The 18696-nt window shown below is 48.2% G+C and overlaps 2 protein-coding genes across 5 annotated transcripts in view; both read right to left on the minus strand.

The window, feature by feature from the left end:
- The window catches only part of STXBP4 (syntaxin binding protein 4), a 184025-nt gene extending 179058 nt beyond the window's left edge, over positions 1 to 4967 (minus strand). Inside the window, exons 1-3 of one of the 4 annotated variants that reach the window (XM_077458947.1) lie at positions 4862 to 4966; positions 2664 to 2711; positions 352 to 484 (exon numbers count right to left, since the gene is read on the minus strand). In XM_077458947.1, the coding sequence (XP_077315073.1) occupies positions 352 to 484; positions 2664 to 2686 (156 nt within the window). In that variant the 5' untranslated portion in view covers positions 2687 to 2711; positions 4862 to 4966. Of the gene's footprint in view, positions 1 to 351; positions 485 to 2663; positions 2712 to 3768; positions 4259 to 4299; positions 4794 to 4861 lie in introns of those variants that run through there. The other 3 variants (XM_077458949.1, XM_077458948.1, XM_077458950.1) reach the window with 3 other exon arrangements.
- Positions 4296 to 18425, minus strand: LOC143934978 (olfactory receptor 11L1-like). Its single transcript, XM_077458525.1, has 2 exons — positions 17581 to 18425; positions 4296 to 4299 (listed from the first exon to the last, which is right to left on the minus strand). The coding sequence occupies exons 1-2, from the start codon at positions 18423 to 18425 to the stop codon at positions 4296 to 4298; spliced, it is 849 nt and encodes a 282-aa protein (XP_077314651.1).
- Between the last annotated feature and the right edge of the window lie 271 nt (positions 18426 to 18696).

Below are 18696 nucleotides of genomic sequence, written 5' to 3' on the forward strand. Positions count from 1 at the left end.
TCAAACAGGCACACTTGGGTCTCCTGTAGTCCACTACAAAGCAGCACTTACATTGTGGAGGGAAAGGCAGCACTGATTACAGGGGACTTGGCTGCAGAAATGCAGAGCATAGGGATGACCTCATCAGCATGCTGTTGCTGCCTCATTGACCAATTATAGGATGGGTGGAGGGGTGTCCTAGAACAGGCTCAATTGCACTATAGTTACATACAAATCACAGCAAGAACTGGATCTGGCTGTACTATCTAGCAAAAGTGCTTGGATCACAAGACTAGCTAAACAGAATTAAAACAGAACACTGATATACACTATATTTCAACTATTTGGAAGTAAAAGGGACACGATTCTTACCTTGTGACAGTCTCCGCCAGGGATTATGTCCTTAATGTGGATTAATTGCCCCTCAGTTCTGCTGTTGCCTCCAGTCAGGCTGAGGCCTAGGCTGGTTTCTTTTGGAATAGTGATTGTCTGGACTGAGGCCTCGCTGGAAACAAGAAACCACAGGAGGTCACATTACACAAATGGCCACAAAGAAGTGACATTGTAAAAGTGAATGTATGGCAAAAACTCTATTTTTATGTTTTGGGTAGAGTTGGGAAGGAATAAAAATGTTGCCAGTCTTTTTTTTTTCTACCATCTCTGCCTTGTCGGGGTAATATCCTCTCCTAGTGACACAACAGGAAGTCTTCCCAAAATGACAGCAATTCTTTCCCTATACAGTGGTCACCAGAATAATGTCCGATTGGATGATTTCTCCTCCCTCTTGTTCTGGTGAAAGTATTTAAAATTTTCCTTCTTTTGACGGCAATGGTGACCAGGAAATATAGATGTGTGAAATCCTTAGGTGGGGACACAGAAAGCGCTAAAAATAAATAAAATTCTTTAAAAATAGGAGGAAAAGCCTAATGCCGCGTACACACGACCGGAATTTCTGGCAGACTAGGTCCGAAGGGATTAGTCCACCAGACAATCCGATCGTGTGTGGGCTAATACGATGGTTTTTAGGGGGAAAAAAAATTAAAATCAGACGGACCTAGAAGTAGAACATTTTTCAAATCTATCCGACGGACTCAATTCCGATGGACTAAAATTGGGAAAACCGTTCGTCTGTGTGCTGGTCCAATGGACCAAATACGACGCAAGGGAAGCTATTGGCTACTGGCTATTGAACTTCCTTGTTTAGTTCTGTTTACGTCATCACGTTCAAAATGAACGGTCGTGTGTGGGCAAGTCCGTTCGTTCGGAAAGTCCGTCGGAACTCCACTGAAAGTTCGTCGTACCTAGTCCCCCGGAAAGTCCGGTTGTGTGTACGAGACATAACTATAAGGATTCTTAAAATGTTCCCTCTCCCTCCTCCTACCTAACCTGCCCTGCCTACCCTGTACGAAAAAGATCTGTGTACTTACCTATTTTTAATCCACACAGGTCCAATCACATGACCCTGCAGCTCTGGCTTCCCTGTGTCAGTGAGCAGCTGCTGCAGGGAAGGGGGAGGAGCGCCAACAACTGGACCATGGGAGCCGTCAGAGCTCTGAGAACTCACAGCCGTTGTTGAGTGTTCCCTTACACAGGGGAACTGGAGCTGCAGGATCACATGACTGTACTGGATAAAAAATAGGTAAGTACACAGATCTTTTTATACCGGGTAAGCAGGATTAGGTAGGAGGTATTTTTAAGAATAGTTATATAGTTAGACTTATCTTCTAACTTTTTTCACACTGTGTTGCTGCTGGTCTTCTGTAGCTTCTCTGCATTAATCTAGAACAAAAGACCCAACTTGTTTTTATTTTGGATAGAGTAAAGCCGGCCATAGATGGTTTAAATCTCAGCCGGTTCAGCAGAGACCACATATGGGCCTGCATTCAATGCATGAAGGTGAAAAACCTGTGTGCAGCGGATCCCTTCCCCCCACCAATACTTACCTGAGCCCCATCTTGATCCAGAGATGTGCATAAGAGCCTCAGCTCTCTGAGAACTCTCCCGCCTCATTGGCTCATCCCACGATTAGACAGGGCCAGGGCAGAACCGTGGCTGTGTGTTAATGAACACGCAGAGCAGCGGCTCGGGAACAAGCCTGCTCGGGTGCCCCCCCCATAGCAAGCTGCTTGCTGTGGGGGCACTTTTCAGGAGGGAGGAACACAGGATCAATGCCTTCCCTATCGACAGAATGGAGATCTGCCTTGTTTACGTAGGCAGATCGCAGATCTGGCTCTCTGCCTAATGTAGGTGGGTGCTGGCAGACATAGAGTTCGCGGTACCCGCAGATCAGCTCACACTGTGTCTAATCAAAGCAGATTGCCGACAACGCGCATCCGCACCCCAGACCCCGAAGTGTAGAATCATGTACTAGGCATGTGATCTGGCGCAGAGCGGCCTCCCTGCCCCAGTATATATGTATAGTGGGCAGTCATAAAGTGGTTAAGAATAATGGCACCCAATCATGCCTCTTGCCAGCGATTTGGAATCACTGTGATTCTGCGGCAATTTCAAATCGCAGAACGGGGCCCAAGTCTGCAGATGATAAAACAAATGGTGTTAAAATAATTTTTATTACTTCCTAGTTTATTTATTTTATTTATTTAGTTACTGAATGTATGTACATAAAAGAGTGGGTTGTTGAAGTTGTGGTATAAGTAGGAAAACACCTCCAGAGTGAACAGTACCTTATGTGAATGGTGTCGGCCATGATGAAGTTATTCAGCAGGAAACACCTGACCAAACAAAATAAAATAACATTAGGATGTTTCTATGTCACAAAAGAAAAAAAAAGAAAAGAAAGAAAATTAAATAATGAAAAGTACGGCCCTGACGACGTTCCATAGGACGAAACGCCGCGTAGGGTGGAGCTCTGACGTCACAGCGCTGTAACGTGCCGATCATGGCCATCTTTGTGTTTGGTGCTATCCATGACAGATTGCTGCTTCTGACATGCCTATTTTTATTGAACAAAAAGCGAGTACCCTGTTTTTTTTTTTTTTAAGAAATAAATGTATCCTGGTTTTTAAATACTACACCATGAGGAGTCGTTTTCTTGTATTCTATACAAGTGCCTATGAACTCCCATTTGGCGAGACTACAAGACCCAGCCATCTATGATCCAATTGGAGTGGTTTAGTGGCGCTGTGGACATATCATGCTTGTTTGACCACCTGTAATTCAGTGGTCCATTTCCTCTGGTAAGAGGCCCGGTGTGTTGGCGTTTGGTGGAGGGTAATTTCATGTTCACCTAATTGTGTCTCTGTCTACACCATGGGTGGTTTCCAGGTTTTTCCCCCAACAAGGACTTTGCATTAAACACTATGGGCTCTTAATTGTATGTTTTTAGTGCTGCGTACACTCATTTTTTTTTTTATGAAAAGTAAGCACTTAGACATTTGTAAAGCCGGCCACTGCAACGTTTACAAATACTTTGTAATAAAAATCAGCTACCTCTTGCCAGGTGTACAACTCTGACCTGTTTACTGCATTACCCTGTTTCCCCGAAAATAAGACCTAGCATGATTGTCGGTGATGGCTGCAATATAAGCCCTACCCCCCAAATAAGCCCTAGTTAAAGTCCTTGTAGGTCTTATTTTCAGGGTAGTTCATTCATTTCTTCCCGCTGAATACTACAGCCAATGCTCTACTTTTTGGTGCTACCTATAAGAGCCCTCATACAATGAAGTATCCCTTTCCTCTCCCCCCCCCCCCCAGTTCATTCACAAAACTTCAAGCATTTTGTAACAGGCAGAAAGTGTTCTGTGAGTGGACAAGGATCCCGTTGTTTACCCTTTCCTCTTCTTGCCTTGCCATTATATATACTGCCATCGAGGGATAGGTGGGGGACGATCACCGCCATCAATCTTTTTGCCAACTACTGTATGAGCGCCGCTTCCTCAGGTCAACAGAGGAGATGGACCTTCAGCCTTGTTATCAGCACTTACTTCAAAAGCCTCCCTCTCTGATTGTATTGGGGTGCATTAGTGCATATGAGGCCCTCCTCGTCAGTGCCTCCCATCAGTGCTACCTCATTGGTGCCCATCAGTCCCTCCTCAACAGTGCCTCCCATCAGTGCCACCTCATCAGTGCCTCCTCCTCATTGGTGCCTATCAGTGCCACCTAATTTGTGCCCATCAGTGTCTCCCATCAGTGCCTCCTGATCAGCGCCCGTCAGTGCCTCCCATCAGTGCCACCTCATTGGTGCCCGTCAGTTACACCTCATTGGTGCTCAGTGCCTACCAGTGCCACCTCTTTGGTGCCCACCGGTGCCTCCCATCAGTGCCACTTCATTGGTGCCCATCAGTGAAGGAGCAAAATTACCTGATTGAAAAATTGTATAGCAGAAACTAAGAAAAACTTTTTTTTTTTTTCAAAATTTTCGATCTTTTTTCATTTGTTTAGCAAAAAATAAAACCCCCGGAAATCTCGAATTGTGTGAAAAAAACGAAATGTGATGTGAGTGCGGTGTTGTATGACCGCAATTGTCATTCAAAGTGTGACAGCGCTGAAAGCTGGTCTGGGCAGGAAGGGGGGTAAAAGTGCCCGCTGGGCAAATGGTTAGAGTCGCTGCAACTGTAAGTCGCACAGATATGACCGGCACTCATTGGAAAACATGGGGGGAGGGCTTGTCATGTGACTCTGGGGTCCTAATAATGAGGGGGGAGGGGATCCTCTATAGCACGGTGATCAGTGGTGCCCCAGGGTGAGGAGATCTATGGAGGGATGGAGACGGACTATCATACAGAGGTAGCGGGCCATGCAGGCTCTTGTAGTATCACCTATGAGGGGTGCAGAGGGCGCCTCATACACAATACACACGGCGGTCATGTGACCCCGCACCGGGGTTACTACGCAACCTCCCCTCCCCCATCACACCCCTCACCCTCCTCCTCCGGCCGGTGCTCTGTCAGCGGACGCCTCGCGAGAACGGAAACAGGAGAGGCGGGGCTAGGGTCCTGGTACGAAACGCCCCCGTCACCTATGTGCGCGCTGGTGGGTGTGTTCCCTAAGCTGCTCCGCCCCCTACTACTCCATGCCACGCCCCAATATTGCTCTTCGTATACAACAACCCCCTCGGCTTCATACCATGACTCCTCCCCTGTACCGCCCCTTCCCGACAGCGAACTCTTCTACCCCGCATTTACTATAACAACATCCCGGGGCTTAGGCACAGCACGACTATAGCGCAAGAAGGAGAACATGGGCGCGGCCTAGCAGAAGCAAGATCCGCCCATCCCTCGCACCCAAACAAAGGATAGATTTCCCTCCTGCTAAGGCGTGGCTGCAAGATATCCAACCAATCAGCTCTCTCGATCATCTCCGCCCACCCGACCAAAGCGGCGCACGCCCACTAGAAAGTGGCAGGCGCAAGAGCCTATAGGAAGTAGAAGAGTCTCGTTTTTTTTAAAAAAAAAAAAGCCTGCTGACCAATCACAATCGTAGGATTCCCCAGGACAGGTACGGGGGGTGGGGAGAAGGGTTGAGAGGTGTTTTGTCCTGGAGGAGTCCAGCAGTTTGAGCCGCGATTGTGCGCAGTATAGGCGTCTAGCAGCCACAATATTATAGCACTTAATCTAGACAGGGCTGGTGCAGGGATTTTTGACACCCTAGAGGCGAAACCCCATTTTGGCTCCACCCCCTAACCCCACCCCCTTTGCCATGCCCATGTATACCCCGCCTTTTTAACCACTTAAGGACCGAGCCTCTTTCTGAGATTTGTTGTTTACAAGTTAAAATTTTTTATTTTTTTTGCTAGAAAATTACTTACAACCCCCAAACATTATACTTTTTTTTTTCTAACACCCTAGAGAATAAAATGGCGGTGGTTGCAATACTTTCTGTCGCAACATATTCGCACAGCGGTCTTACAAGCGCACTTTTTTGGGAAAAAATACACTTTTTTTAAATTAAAAACATAAGTCAACAGTAAAGTTAGCCCAATTTTTTTTAATACTGTGAAAGATAATGTTATGCCAAGTAAATTGATACCCAACATCTCACGTTTCAAAATTGCGCTCGCTCGTGGAATGGCGACAAACTTTTACCCTTAAAAGTCTCCATAGGCAACATTTTAAAAAATTCTACAGGTTACATGTTTTAAGTTACAGAGGAGGTCTAGAGCTAGAATTATCGCTCTCGCTCTACCGATCGCGGCGATACCTCACATGTATGGTTTGAACACCGTTTTTATATGCGTGCGCTACTCGCGTATGCGTTCGATTCTGCACGCGAGCTCGGCAGGACGGGATGCGTTTACATTTTTTTTTTATTATTCTTATTTATTTTACCTTTTATTTTAATTTTTACACTGTTTAAAAAAAAAAATTGTGTGAGTTTTATTCCTATTACAAGGAATGTAAACTAGGGTTGCCACCTGTCCAGGATTCACCCGGACAGTTCGGGTTTGGAATCATGCGTCCGGGTTTCTACCTGAAACCCAGACACATTATTTAGACTGGACTATGGCTTCCCAGCAGGGTTGCTGGCTGCAGTTGTCTAAGCTGAAAGTGTCTGTTACACTCTTTCACACTGCTCAAAGCCAGCACTAACACCCCCCCCCCCCCCCCCCGAAACACACACACAGACAGGAGAGGAGAGAGGGCTCGATTAGCACCTCTTCCCCCACCCCTACCCCTCTGGGTCTGCCCACACTCCAATCCCTGGCGCTGTGCCTCAGAAAAGTAAAGTTGGGGCTGGAAAATTTTGAATTCAGCAAACTCAGATACATCTGGATGAGAGGTGCTGACTGCCAAGGGGTGAGTGAGCTCACCATCCATTCCTGTCTGTGTCTGAAGTCTCCCCCTTCTCTCTCCTGCCTCTGAGTGAGTACACTAAGGTAAATCAGGGTTCTCAGAGCACCCCTTACATCAGATTTCCCCTTTAAAGCAGAGGCCACAGTATTCCCCCTTACATTAGAGTCCTCTCCGTACATCAGAGTTCTCAGTGTTCCCCCTTACATCAGTTTTACCAGAGCATCCCTTATGTTAGAGTCCCTATAGTTCTCCCTTACATCAGAGTCTGTAGAGTCCCCCCTTACAGCGAAAGGGAACTCTGCGAGTTCAGATGTAAAATGGGGAACTCTGTGGGCTCTGATGTAAAGGGGGACTCTTGTTATTAACTTCATATGATTAGAAATGTAATTTAATAGCAAAATATATGTATAGTTTATACTATCAAAAAAATAAATTGGCATGCTCCGCTAAAGTGTTTGGGTTTGACTTGAACAAAAAGTGGCAACCCTGATGTAAACATCCCTTGTAATAGAAAAAAAAGCATGACATGACCTCTTAAATATGAGCTCTGCGGTCAAAAAGACCTCGGATCTCATATTTACACTAAAATGCAATAAAAAAAAAATGTCATTTAAAAAAAAAATGGCCCTTTAAGAGCTATGGGCGTAAGTGACGTTTTGATGCCGCTTCTGCCCTGCAATGATATGGAGACGGGGGGGCCATCTTCCACTCACTCATCTCCACGTCAGGCCACAGGAAGGATTTGATCTGCCGACGGCTCCGGTAAGTGGCGGAGGGCACCGGATCGTGGCGGGAGGGGGGGCCCTCTCCCACCGCCGATAAAACTGATCTTGTGGCGAATCCGCCACAGAGACCACTTTTATCTTGTAGCAGACCGTGTGGTTAATGAAGCGCCCATCAGATGTAGCCCACCAGTGCCCATCAAAGCCAATTGTCAGGCACCACCACCAGAGCCAAGTGTCAGGAACCACCACCAGAGCCAAGTGTCAGGAACCACCACCAGAGCCAAGTGTCAGGGACCACCAGAGCCAAATGTCAGGAACCACCACCAGAGCCAAGTCTCAGGGACCACCACCAGAGCCAAGTCTCAGGGACCACCAGAGCCAAATGTCAGGGACCACCAGAGCCAAATGTCAGGGACCACCAGAGCCAAATGTCAGGAACCACCACCAGAGCCAAGTGTCAGGGACCACCACCAGAGCCAAGTCTCAGGGACCACCAGAGCCAAGTCTCAGGGACCACCACCAGAGCCAAGTCTCAGGGACCACCAGAGCCAAATGTCAGGGACCACCAGAGCCAAATGTCAGGGACCACCAGAGCCAAATGTCAGGAACCACCACCAGAGCCAAGTCTCAGGGACCACCAGAGCCAAATGTCAGGAACCACCACCGGAGCCAAGTCTCAGGGACCACCAGAGCCAAGTGTCAGGAACCACCACCAGATCCAGGTCTCAGGGACCACCAGAGCCAAGTGTCAGGAACCACCACTAGAGCTAAGTCTCAGGGACCACCAGAGCCAAGTGTCAGGAACCACCACCAGAGCCAGATCTCAGGGACCACCAGAGCCAAATGTCAGGAACCACCACCAGAGCCAAGTCTCAGAGACCACCAGAGCCAAGTGTCAGGAACCACCACCAGAGCCAAGTCTCAGGGACCACCAGAGCCAAATGTCAGGAACCACCACCAGAGCCAAGTCTCAGGGACCACCAGAGCCAAGTGTCAGGAACCACCACCAGATCCAGGTCTCAGGGACCACCAGAGCCAAGTGTCAGGAACCACCACTAGAGCTAAGTCTCAGGGACCACCAGAGCCAAGTGTCAGGAACCACCACCAGAGCCAAGTCTCAGGGACCACCAGAGCCAAATGTCAGGAACCACCACCAGAGCCAAGTCTCAGAGACCACCAGAGCCAAATGTCAGGAACCACCACCAGAGCCAAGTCTCAGGGACCACCAGAGCCAAATGTCAGGAACCACCACCAGAGCCAAGTCTCAGGGACCACCAGAGCCAAGTGTCAGGAACCACCACCAGATCCAAGTCTCAGGGACCACCAGAGCCAAGTGTCAGGAACCACCACTAGAGCTAAGTCTCAGGGACCACCAGAGCCAAGTGTCAGGAACCACCACCAGAGCCGAGTGTCAGGAACCACCCGACCAACCGAGGAGAAAAGTGAAGATTAGAGAAGAAAGGATGTGCACCGTGATAGAGTGATCTGACACCAGCAGCATGATAGAGACCACTGACACCTGCACCGTAAGCAGCCCCAGGAGGAAGTAAGCATAGCACAGGGATGGTGGGAGCCCCTTATAATGAGCATAGCATAGCACAGGGATGGTGGGAGCCCCTCATAATGAGCATAGCACAGGGATGGTGGGAGCCCCTCATAATATGCACAGCAGAGGTACAGCCCCAGGAGGAAGTCAGCACAGCACAGGGATGGTGGGAACCCCTCATAATAAGCAGCCCCAGTAGAAATATGACACCGCTCAACCTCTTCAAACAGGAGGGTACGGGCATATAGTACGGTGTGCTTTTTTTGGACAAGGAAGTGAGCCAAATGAAGAAAGACGGTCTGTGTGCTCGATTACAAAAATAGTTTATAGACATATACATGGTCTACTGGTCACATGTTTTGAATTCCTCCGAGATCCATGCCTCATTCATTTTTAGAAATGTGAGGTAGTTAACACTGTCGTGAGCTAGGCGAGTACGCTTATCGGTCACGATCACCCTTGCTGCGCTGAACGTCCTTTCGGACAGGACACTGGATGAGGGGCAAGCCAACAGTTCGATTGCAAATTGGGCAAGCTCTGGCCAGAGGTCAAGCCTGCCCACCCAGTAGTCCAGGGGTTCATCACTCCTCAGAGCGTCCACATCGCCCGTTAACCCGATGTAGTCGGACACCTGACGGTCTAGGCGTTCCCTGATGCTGGATCCGGATGACACCTGTCGATGGGTCGGCTGAAAGAATGACCTCATATCCGAAGTCACCAACACATCTTCAAACCGCCCTCTTCTTGCAGGCGCTGTTGGATTGGTACCCGCAACTCCTTCTCTGGGAGTGGGAATTGCTCCTCTGCCAGCGCACGCAAAAGCAGAATGCAGCATTTCTCGAAGTGAGGCCTGGAAGTGCTGCATTCTGACAGCCCTCTGTGACGGCGGTAGCATTTCCACCATTTTGTGTTTGTACCGGGGGTCTAAGTACGTTGCCACCCAGTACTGGTCCTTGACCCTTATGCTTTTTATACGGGGGTCCCTATTAAAACACTGGAGCATGAAGGCCCCCATTTGCACTAAACTGGAAGCGGCGTGGTGGCCTGGCTCCTGCTCATCATCCAGGATAATGTTGTCCTCTTCATTCTCCCCTCCCCATCCACGCACAACAACAGGGGTCCCAGAAAGGTTTAAAGCATGCTCTTCTTGCTCCTCCTCATCCGCCCTGCCACCATCCTCCTCTGACTCCTCTTCAGACTCCTGTTGTTGACTTGTCTCAGATAGAGTAGCCCCCTGGGAATTCATCCAGCATTGCGACTTCCTCATCTCCCCGCTCCTGCTCCTCCACAGCTTGATCAATGACACGACGCAATGCACCCTCCATAAAGAAGGCATAAGGTACCATGTCACTGATGGCGCCCTGGCTGCGACTGACCAGTTTGGTGATCTCCTCAAATGGCCGCAGAAGTCTGCATGCGTCGCGCATGAGCAGCCACTGGCGCTGTGAAAAAACCCCCAGCTCCCCAGAACCTGTTCTGCCGCAGAGTTCATATAGGTAGACGTTAACTGCACGTTTCTGCTGGAGCAGCCTATCAAGCATATAGAAGGTTGAGTTCCATCGAGTCGGGCAATCGCAAATAAGACGTCTGACCGGCAGATTGTGTCGCCGCTGAATGTCAGCAAGGCGAGCCATTAGTGATGGACGAACTTCCGACGGGACGTTTCGCGAACGCGAAACGCGAACGGACACAAACGTTCGCGAAAACGACCGTTCGCCGCGGGCTCCATTGACTTCAATGGGAGGCGAATTTCGCAAACCTTTAGGTCGAATTTGCGGCCACGGGGTAATTATTAGGGGGTAGCACGTAGTCCCACCACCTGGACAATAGCATAATACATGTATGAGGTGAATTTGGGATCGATAACTACAAGCATTTTTTTTTTATTTGGGAAATTGTTCTGACAATTCAGGACTATGGAGCTAATGAAGGCAATGGAGGAGAGGGAAGGTCAGGGACCAGGGTAGGCAAACAAGAGGGTGCAGGAGATACAGAGCACTGACAGCAGCACCGTAATACAGAGCACTGACATCAGCACCGTGACATACAGCGCTGACAGCAGCTCCGTGACATACAGCGCTGACAGCAGCTCCGTGACATACAGCGCTGACAGCAGCTCCGTGACATACAGCGCTGACAGCAGCTCCGTGACATACAGCGCTGACAGCAGCTCCGTGACATACAGCGCTGACAGCAGCACCGTGACATACAGCGCTGACAGCAGCTCCGTGACATACAGCGCTGACAGCAGCTCCGTGACATACAGCGCTGACAGCAGCTCCGTGACATACAGCACTGACAGCAGCTCCGTGACATACAGCGCTGACAGCAGCTCCGTGACATACAGCGCTGACAGCAGCACCGTGACATACAGCGCTGACAGCAGCTCCGTGACATACAGCGCTGACAGCAGCTCCGTGACATACAGCGCTGACAGCAGCTCCGTGACATACAGCACTGACAGCAGCTCCGTGACATACAGCGCTGACAGCAGCTCCGTGACATACAGCGCTGACAGCAGCACCGTGACATACAGCGCTGACAGCAGCTCCGTGACATACAGCGCTGACAGCAGCTCCGTGACATACAGCGCTGACAGCAGCTCCGTGACATACAGCGCTGACAGCAGCTCCGTGACATACAGCGCTGACAGCAGCACCGTAAGCAGCCCCAGGAGGAAGTCAGCACAGCACAGGGATGGTGTGATCCCCTCATAATAAGAACCCCCAGGAGGAAGTCAGCACAGCACAGGGATGGTGGGAGCCCCTCATAATAAGAACCCCCAGGAGGAAGTCAGCACAGCACAGGGATGGTGGGAGCCCCTCATAATAAGAACACCCAGGAGGAAGTCAGCACAGCACAGGGATGGTGGGAACCCCTCATAATAAGCAGCCCCAGTAGAAATATGACACCGCTCAACCTCTTCAAAGAGGAGGGTAGGGGCATATAGTACGGTGTGCTTTTTTGGGTCAGGGAAGTGAGCCAAATGAATTAAGAAGGTCTGTGTGCTTGATTCCAAAAATTGTTTATAGACATATACATGGTCTACTGATCACATGTGTTGAATTCCTCCGAGATCCATGCCTCATTCATTTTTAGAAATGTGAGGTAGTTAACACTGTCGTGAGCTAGGCGAGTACGCTTATCGGTCACAATCCCCCCTGCTGCGCTGAACGTCCTTTCGGACAGGACACTGGATGAGGGGCAAGCCAACAGTTCGATTGCAAATTGGGCAAGCTCTGGCCAGAGGTCAAGCCTGCCCACCCAGTAGTCTAGGGGTTCATCACTCCTCAGAGCGTCCACATCGGCCGTTAACCCAATGTAGTCGGACACCTGACGGTCTAGGCGTTCCCTGATGCTGGATCCGGATGACACCTGTCGATGGGTCGGCTGAAAGAATGACCTCATATCCGAAGTCACCAACACATCTTCAAACCGGCCTCTTCTTGCAGGCGCTGTTGGATTGGTACCCGCAAATCCTTCTCTGGGAGTGGGAATTGCTCCTCTGCCAGCGCACGCAAAAGCAGAATGCAGCATTTCTCGAAGCAAGGCCTGGAAGTGCTGCATTCTGACAGCCCTCTGCGACGGCGGTAACATTTCCGCCATTTTGTGTTTGTACCGGGGATCTAAGTACGTTGCCACCCAGTACTGGTCCTTGACCCTCATGCTTTTTATACGGGGGTCCCTATTAAAACACTGGAGCATGAAGGCCCCCATTTGCACTCAAGCGGAAGGTATGTGGTGGTGGTGGTGTTGTTGGTGGTAGTGTCTTTGGGGGTGCACATAGCAGAGAGTGAAGAAGAGGGTGCAGATCGAGAGGATGAGGAGGGTGCAGAAGAATAAGGCTGAGTGAGCCACTCAACCAAGTCTGGTGCGTCCTTTAAAGTAATTGAACGCACCTTCTGCAACTTCCCACTTTGGCTCAAGGCTGTTGCTCCTGCCCTACCCCTACCACCCCTGCGGAAGGGCCTGCCTCTTCCTCTGCCTGTCATTTTTTAAATCACCCTGTGACAAAACTCTTAGTCCCTATACCGCTGAAGGACTGCTGCAGTATAGGGCAGCGGTCAGCAGTAGTGCACGTCAACCCTATGTATTGTGGACCGATAGCGGTCCTTACAGAACAGCAGACTGTACTGCACTCAGGCCTATGTACCGTAGCACCCTATACCAAGTTACCAGTCCTTATAAAAACTTTTGTGGACCAAGCAGGTTGTGTGTTAGTGATTAGCAGACTGTACGTCAGTCCCTATACCAATGAAGGACTGCTGCAGTATAGGGCAGCGGTCAGCAGTAGTGCACGGCAACCCTATGTATTGTGGACCGATAGCGGTCCTTACAGAACAGCAGACTGTACTGCACTCAGGCCTATGTACCGTAGCACCCTATACCAAGTTACCAGTCCTTATAAGAACTTTTGTGGACCAAGCAGGTTGTGTGTTAGTGATTAGCAGACTGTACGTCAGTCCCTATACCAATGAAGGACTGCTGCAGTATAGGGCAGCGGTCAGCAGTAGTGCACGGCAACCCTATGTATTGTGGACCGATAGCGGTCCTTACAGAACAGCAGACTGTACTGCACTCAGGCCTATGTACCGTAGCACCCTATACCAAGTTACCAGTCCTTATAAAAACTTTTGTGGACCAAGCAGGTTGTGTGTTAGTGATTAGCAGACTGTACGTCAGTCCCTATACCAATGAAGGACTGCTGCAGTATAGGGCAGCGGTCAGCAGTAGTGCACGTCAACCCTATGTATTGTGGACCGATAGCGGTCCTTACAGAACAGCAGACTGTACTGCACTCAGGCCTATGTACCGTAGCACCCTATACCAAGTTACCAGTCCTTATAAGAACTTTTGTGGACCAAGCAGGTTGTGTGTTAGTGATTAGCAGACTGTACGTCAGTCCCTATACCAATGAAGGACTGCTGCAGTATAGGGCAGCGGTCAGCAGTAGTGCACGGCAACCCTATGTATTGTGGACCGATAGCGGTCCTTACAGAACAGCAGACTGTAACGCACTCAGGCCTATGTACCGTAGCACCCTACACCAAGTTACCAGTCCTTATAAGAACTTTTGTGGACCAAGCAGGTTGTGTGTTAGTGATTAGCAGACTGTACGTCAGTCCCTATACCAATGAAGGACTGCTGCAGTATAGGGCAGCGGTCAGCAGTAGTGCACGGCAACCCTATGTATTGTGGACCGATAGCGGTCCTTACAGAACAGCAGACTGTAACGCACTCAGGCCTATGTACCGTAGCACCCTATACCAAGTTACCAGTCCTTATAAGAACTTTTGTGGACCAAGCAGGTTGTGTGTTAGTGATTAGCAGACTGTACGTCAGTCCCTATACCAATGAAGGACTGCTGCAGTATAGGGCAGCGGTCAGCAGTAGTGCACGGCAACCCTATGTATTGTGGACCGATAGCGGTCCTTACAGAACAGCAGACTGTACTGCACTCAGGCCTATGTACCGTAGCACCCTATACCAAGTTACCAGTCCTTATAAGAACTTTTGTGGACCAAGCAGGTTGTGTATTAGTGTTTAGCAGACTGTGCGTCAGTCCCTATACCGCTGAAGGACTGCTGCAGTATAGGGCAGCGGTCAGCAGTAGTGCACGGCAACCCTATGTATTGTGGACCGATAGCAGTCCTTACAGAACAGCAGACTGTACTGCACTCAGGCCTATGTACCGTAGCACCCTATACCAAGTTACCAGTCCTTATAAGAACTTTTGTGGACCAAGCAGGTTGTGTGTTAGTGTTTAGCAGACTGTGCGTCAGTCCCTATACCGCTGAAGGACTGCTGCAGTATAGGGCAGCGGTCAGCAGTAGTGCACGTCAACCCTATGTATTGTGGACCGATAGCGGTCCTTACAGAACAGCAGACTGTAACGCACTCAGGCCTATGTACCGTAGCACCCTATACCAAGTTACCAGTCCTTATAAGAACTTTTGTGGACCAAGCAGGTTGTGTATTAGTGTTTAGCAGACTGTGCGTCAGTCCCTATACCGCTGAAGGACTGCTGCAGTATAGGGCAGCGGTCAGCAGTAGTGCACGGCAACCCTATCTATTGTGGACCGATAGCGGTCCTTACAGAACAGCAGACTGTACCGCACCCAAGCCTATGTACCGTAGCACCCTAGACAGACCAAGTTACCAGTCCTGATAAAGAGCTTTGTGGAACAAGTGAGTTGTGAATGATTAGCAGACTGCAGCAGAAGGGCAGCAGTCAAGTATAATATTCTTTCTATATTTGGAAGAAAGAATATTATACGTGTACAAGCCTATTACCGTACCACTGATACCAGTCCTGAAAAGAACCTTTGTGGAACTAATAGTAACAGCAAGTCTTTAAAATTATCCTCACTGCCTGACACACTGCTTCCTGCCTGTCCCTATACAAATTGGCAAAAAAGAGTAGGCTGGAACGATTAGCTGGAACAGCTCTTTTGTGGACCTGATAGTAACAGCTAATGATGATGATGATGATGATGATGAAGAAAGACTAATCTGGCTGAGCTGTCCCTAAAATAGCAGCATACAGCGCTCTGTCCCTTTATCTAAACTGACAAAAGAAACTCAGGCTGCTGACCTAACACCTATACCAGTCCTGAAAAGAACTTTTGTGTACCAAATAGCTAGCGTTTTCTCTGTCCCTACTCCACACAGGATCCTTTCCCTACAGTGACAGAAGAAAGAATGTAAAATGGCCACCGGATCGGGTGTATTTATAGGTTAGGGGGAATGTCCAAGTGTCCATGAGCTGTCATGTCTCAATTGGTTGTCCTGTAACACATGATAAACGTGTCACGAAAGGTTAAAGTTCTTGTATACATTAAACACGTAAGTCCGCCGGGGCGAACGACGGAAAAAGGCGTTCGAACCCGCGGACGGCGAAAGTCGGAAATTCGCCGCGAAACGACCGCCGGGCGAACCGTTCGGCCATCACTACGAGCCATGGCCGTGTAAGATCTTCTGAAATGGGCTGAGATTTTCCTTGCCTACCGCAAGATGTCCTGGACCCCAGGGTATTTGACAACGAATCGCTGCACGACCAAGTTTAAGACGTGTGCCATGCATGGCACGTGCGTGATTTTGCCCTGTTTCAATGCGCTAAGCAGATTGGCACCGTTGTCACACACCACTTTACCAACTGTCAAATTGAGCGGTGTTAGCCACTGATCTGCCTATGAACGCAAAGCTGAAAGGAGTGCCAGGCCAGTGTGGTTCTTGGCTTCCAGGCACAACAGACGCAGCACGGCATGGCAACGTCTCACCTGGCATGTCGAATAGGTTCTGGGGAGCTTGGGCGGCGCAGCGGAAGAGACGCTAGCAGCGGAAAAGGAGGAGTCAGCCGAGGAGGAGAGGGAGGAGGATGGAGTAGGAGGAGTAGAAGAAGAGCCAGGCCTGCATGCAATCCGTGGCGGTAAAACCAAATCTACACGGGTGCCATGGGTTACATGTTATAAGACGCACTTGGCACTTTATGATCAATTCACAGTTTTTTGGCTTTGCACTCAATTGAAGCAGTTGTGTTTCCGTGGAGGTTTTCAATTGACTCTGTAGTGTGTTTACTTTTTTTTTTTGCATTTTTTCTGCACTTTATCAAAATAGTAATTTTTTAAGAGACTGTTTTTAGTTACTTACCTTTGTTCACTTGATTTTCATTTATTTGGATTCTATCACCTTTGTGGTGTGTTTATTTTATTTAATGTAGCACTTTGCACTTTTTGATACTATTCAGTAGACATTTATAGATATATATTTTTATATTACACTATTGATTTATGTAACTAGGCATTATACTTATCACCCTCGGAGGGTTATTTAATATAGGGACAGCGCAATACCAACATATCTTTAGTTTCATATTAAGTGGATACGGCGTGATCCATTCCGGTAGTAGCAGCAGCCCCTGACATTTGATAGATCACCAGTGGTAGCGCAGGAATAAAACACTATCATTTATACTGATTAAACTGACTGTCCCTCACTGCCTCACACACAGCTTCCTGCCTGTCCCTATTTAAACTGACAAAACAGAGGCTGCTGGAACAATAACTTGAATAGCACTTTTGTGGACCTGATAGTAACAGCTAATGATTAAACTGACTGTCCCTGCAGCACACAGCGTACTGTCCCTCTCTCTACACTGACAAGAGACAGGCTGCTGCAACAATCAGTAGCACAGCAGTGCCTCAAACCTATATCAGGAACTACACCTAACACCTATACCAGTCCTGAAAAGAACTTTTGTGGACCAAATAGCTAGCGATTTGGGTCACTGTAATCTCTCCCTGCTCCACACAGCAACCTCTCCCTATAGTGACAGAAGAAAGAATGTAAAATGGCCGCCGGATCGGGTCTATTTATAAGTTAGGGGGAATGTCCAAGTGTCCATGTGCTGTAATGTCTCAATTGGCTGTCCTGTACCCCATGATGGATGTGTCATCATAGGTCAAAGTTCTTTTACACAGTAAACACGGAAGTCCGCCGGGCGAACGGCGGCAATAGTCCGCCGATCGGGCGGACGGCGAACAGCCGAAATTCTCCGCGAAGCGACCGCCGGGCGAACCGTTCGGCCATCCCTAATAATGATACAATCTTATTGATAATCAAAGAGCACCCTTTGGAGGGTATCATGTATTTAGCTATCAGTGTCCCGTAAAACAACCCCACCACAAGAAGGTGAGAACTGCAGGTCGAAAAAGCTTTTTGTTTGACTATTGTGGACAGTATGCTGAGAATAGTATGGAAGATGTAGAGGTATGTCACTATGATAAAACCACATGTGAAAATAAATATTGACAAGGAAAAGACAAAAACGTCTAGTTCAACCAAAGAGGTATCTGAGCCAGAGAGCTTCTGAAGAGGTAAGAGGTCACAGTAGAAGTGGTCAATAACATTGTCAGCACAAAAGTCAAAATTGGATACAGGCAGAACGACTACAAGATTCGAAGTAAAACACAACAGCCATGGCCAGGTTGAAAGTTTGACACAAAACTTCATGTTCATGATACTGGAATTTCTCAAAGGGTTACAGATGGCCAAGTACCGATCATAGGACATGATGGAGAGGATCAAACATTCTGTAGCAGTTGTAGCGCAGAAAAAATAACATTTTGTGATGCAACCACGGAAAGTAATTATTTCCTTTCCACGAAGAAGACTGCCAAGAATGTTTTGAAGAATATTGGTTGAAATCAAAAGATCTGAAAGTGAGAGATGACTTAGGAGATAATACATGGGGGACTGAAGGCCTGGGGTGATGGATACTAATACAACGATTAGAAGATTTCCTGTGATAGTGAATACAAATATGATTAGGAAGACTAAAAATAATAAAACATTTAATTCATGAAGATTTCCAAATCCTACAAGAACAAATTCTGAGACTTTTGTAAAGTTCTTTACAGACATAATGTTCAAATCCATAAATCTGCAGTATAAAAACAAAATAGTTAATAGTCTATGAACATTTTAGTCATCCATATCATGGAATTAGAGGTAGTAAATGAAGTCCAACATCTTAAAACTGTTTTACCCCTCATCTAAATGGCTTCTTCAGTGGATGAACTGAAAGATACCACTTGGCAGAGCAGTGAGATGTGTTTAGGAATAAGGAAGTGTAGTTTTATCTGCTTTGCTAAACTCTAAAGAACATTTTTGTCTTTTTTTTCTTGGAAAACAT

Source organism: Lithobates pipiens, unplaced genomic scaffold (genome assembly GCF_037356315.1).
Source record: "Lithobates pipiens isolate NorthernLeopardFrog02 unplaced genomic scaffold, aLitPip1_a1.2 Scaffold_28, whole genome shotgun sequence".
Lineage (NCBI taxonomy): Eukaryota > Metazoa > Chordata > Amphibia > Anura > Ranidae > Lithobates > Lithobates pipiens.

What these genes read in the sequence shown, in the direction of transcription:
- LOC143934978 (XM_077458525.1), bottom strand. Translation starts at nt 18,425, where the DNA reads ATGTCTGTAAAGAACTTTACAAAAGTCTCAGAATTTGTTCTTGTAGGA.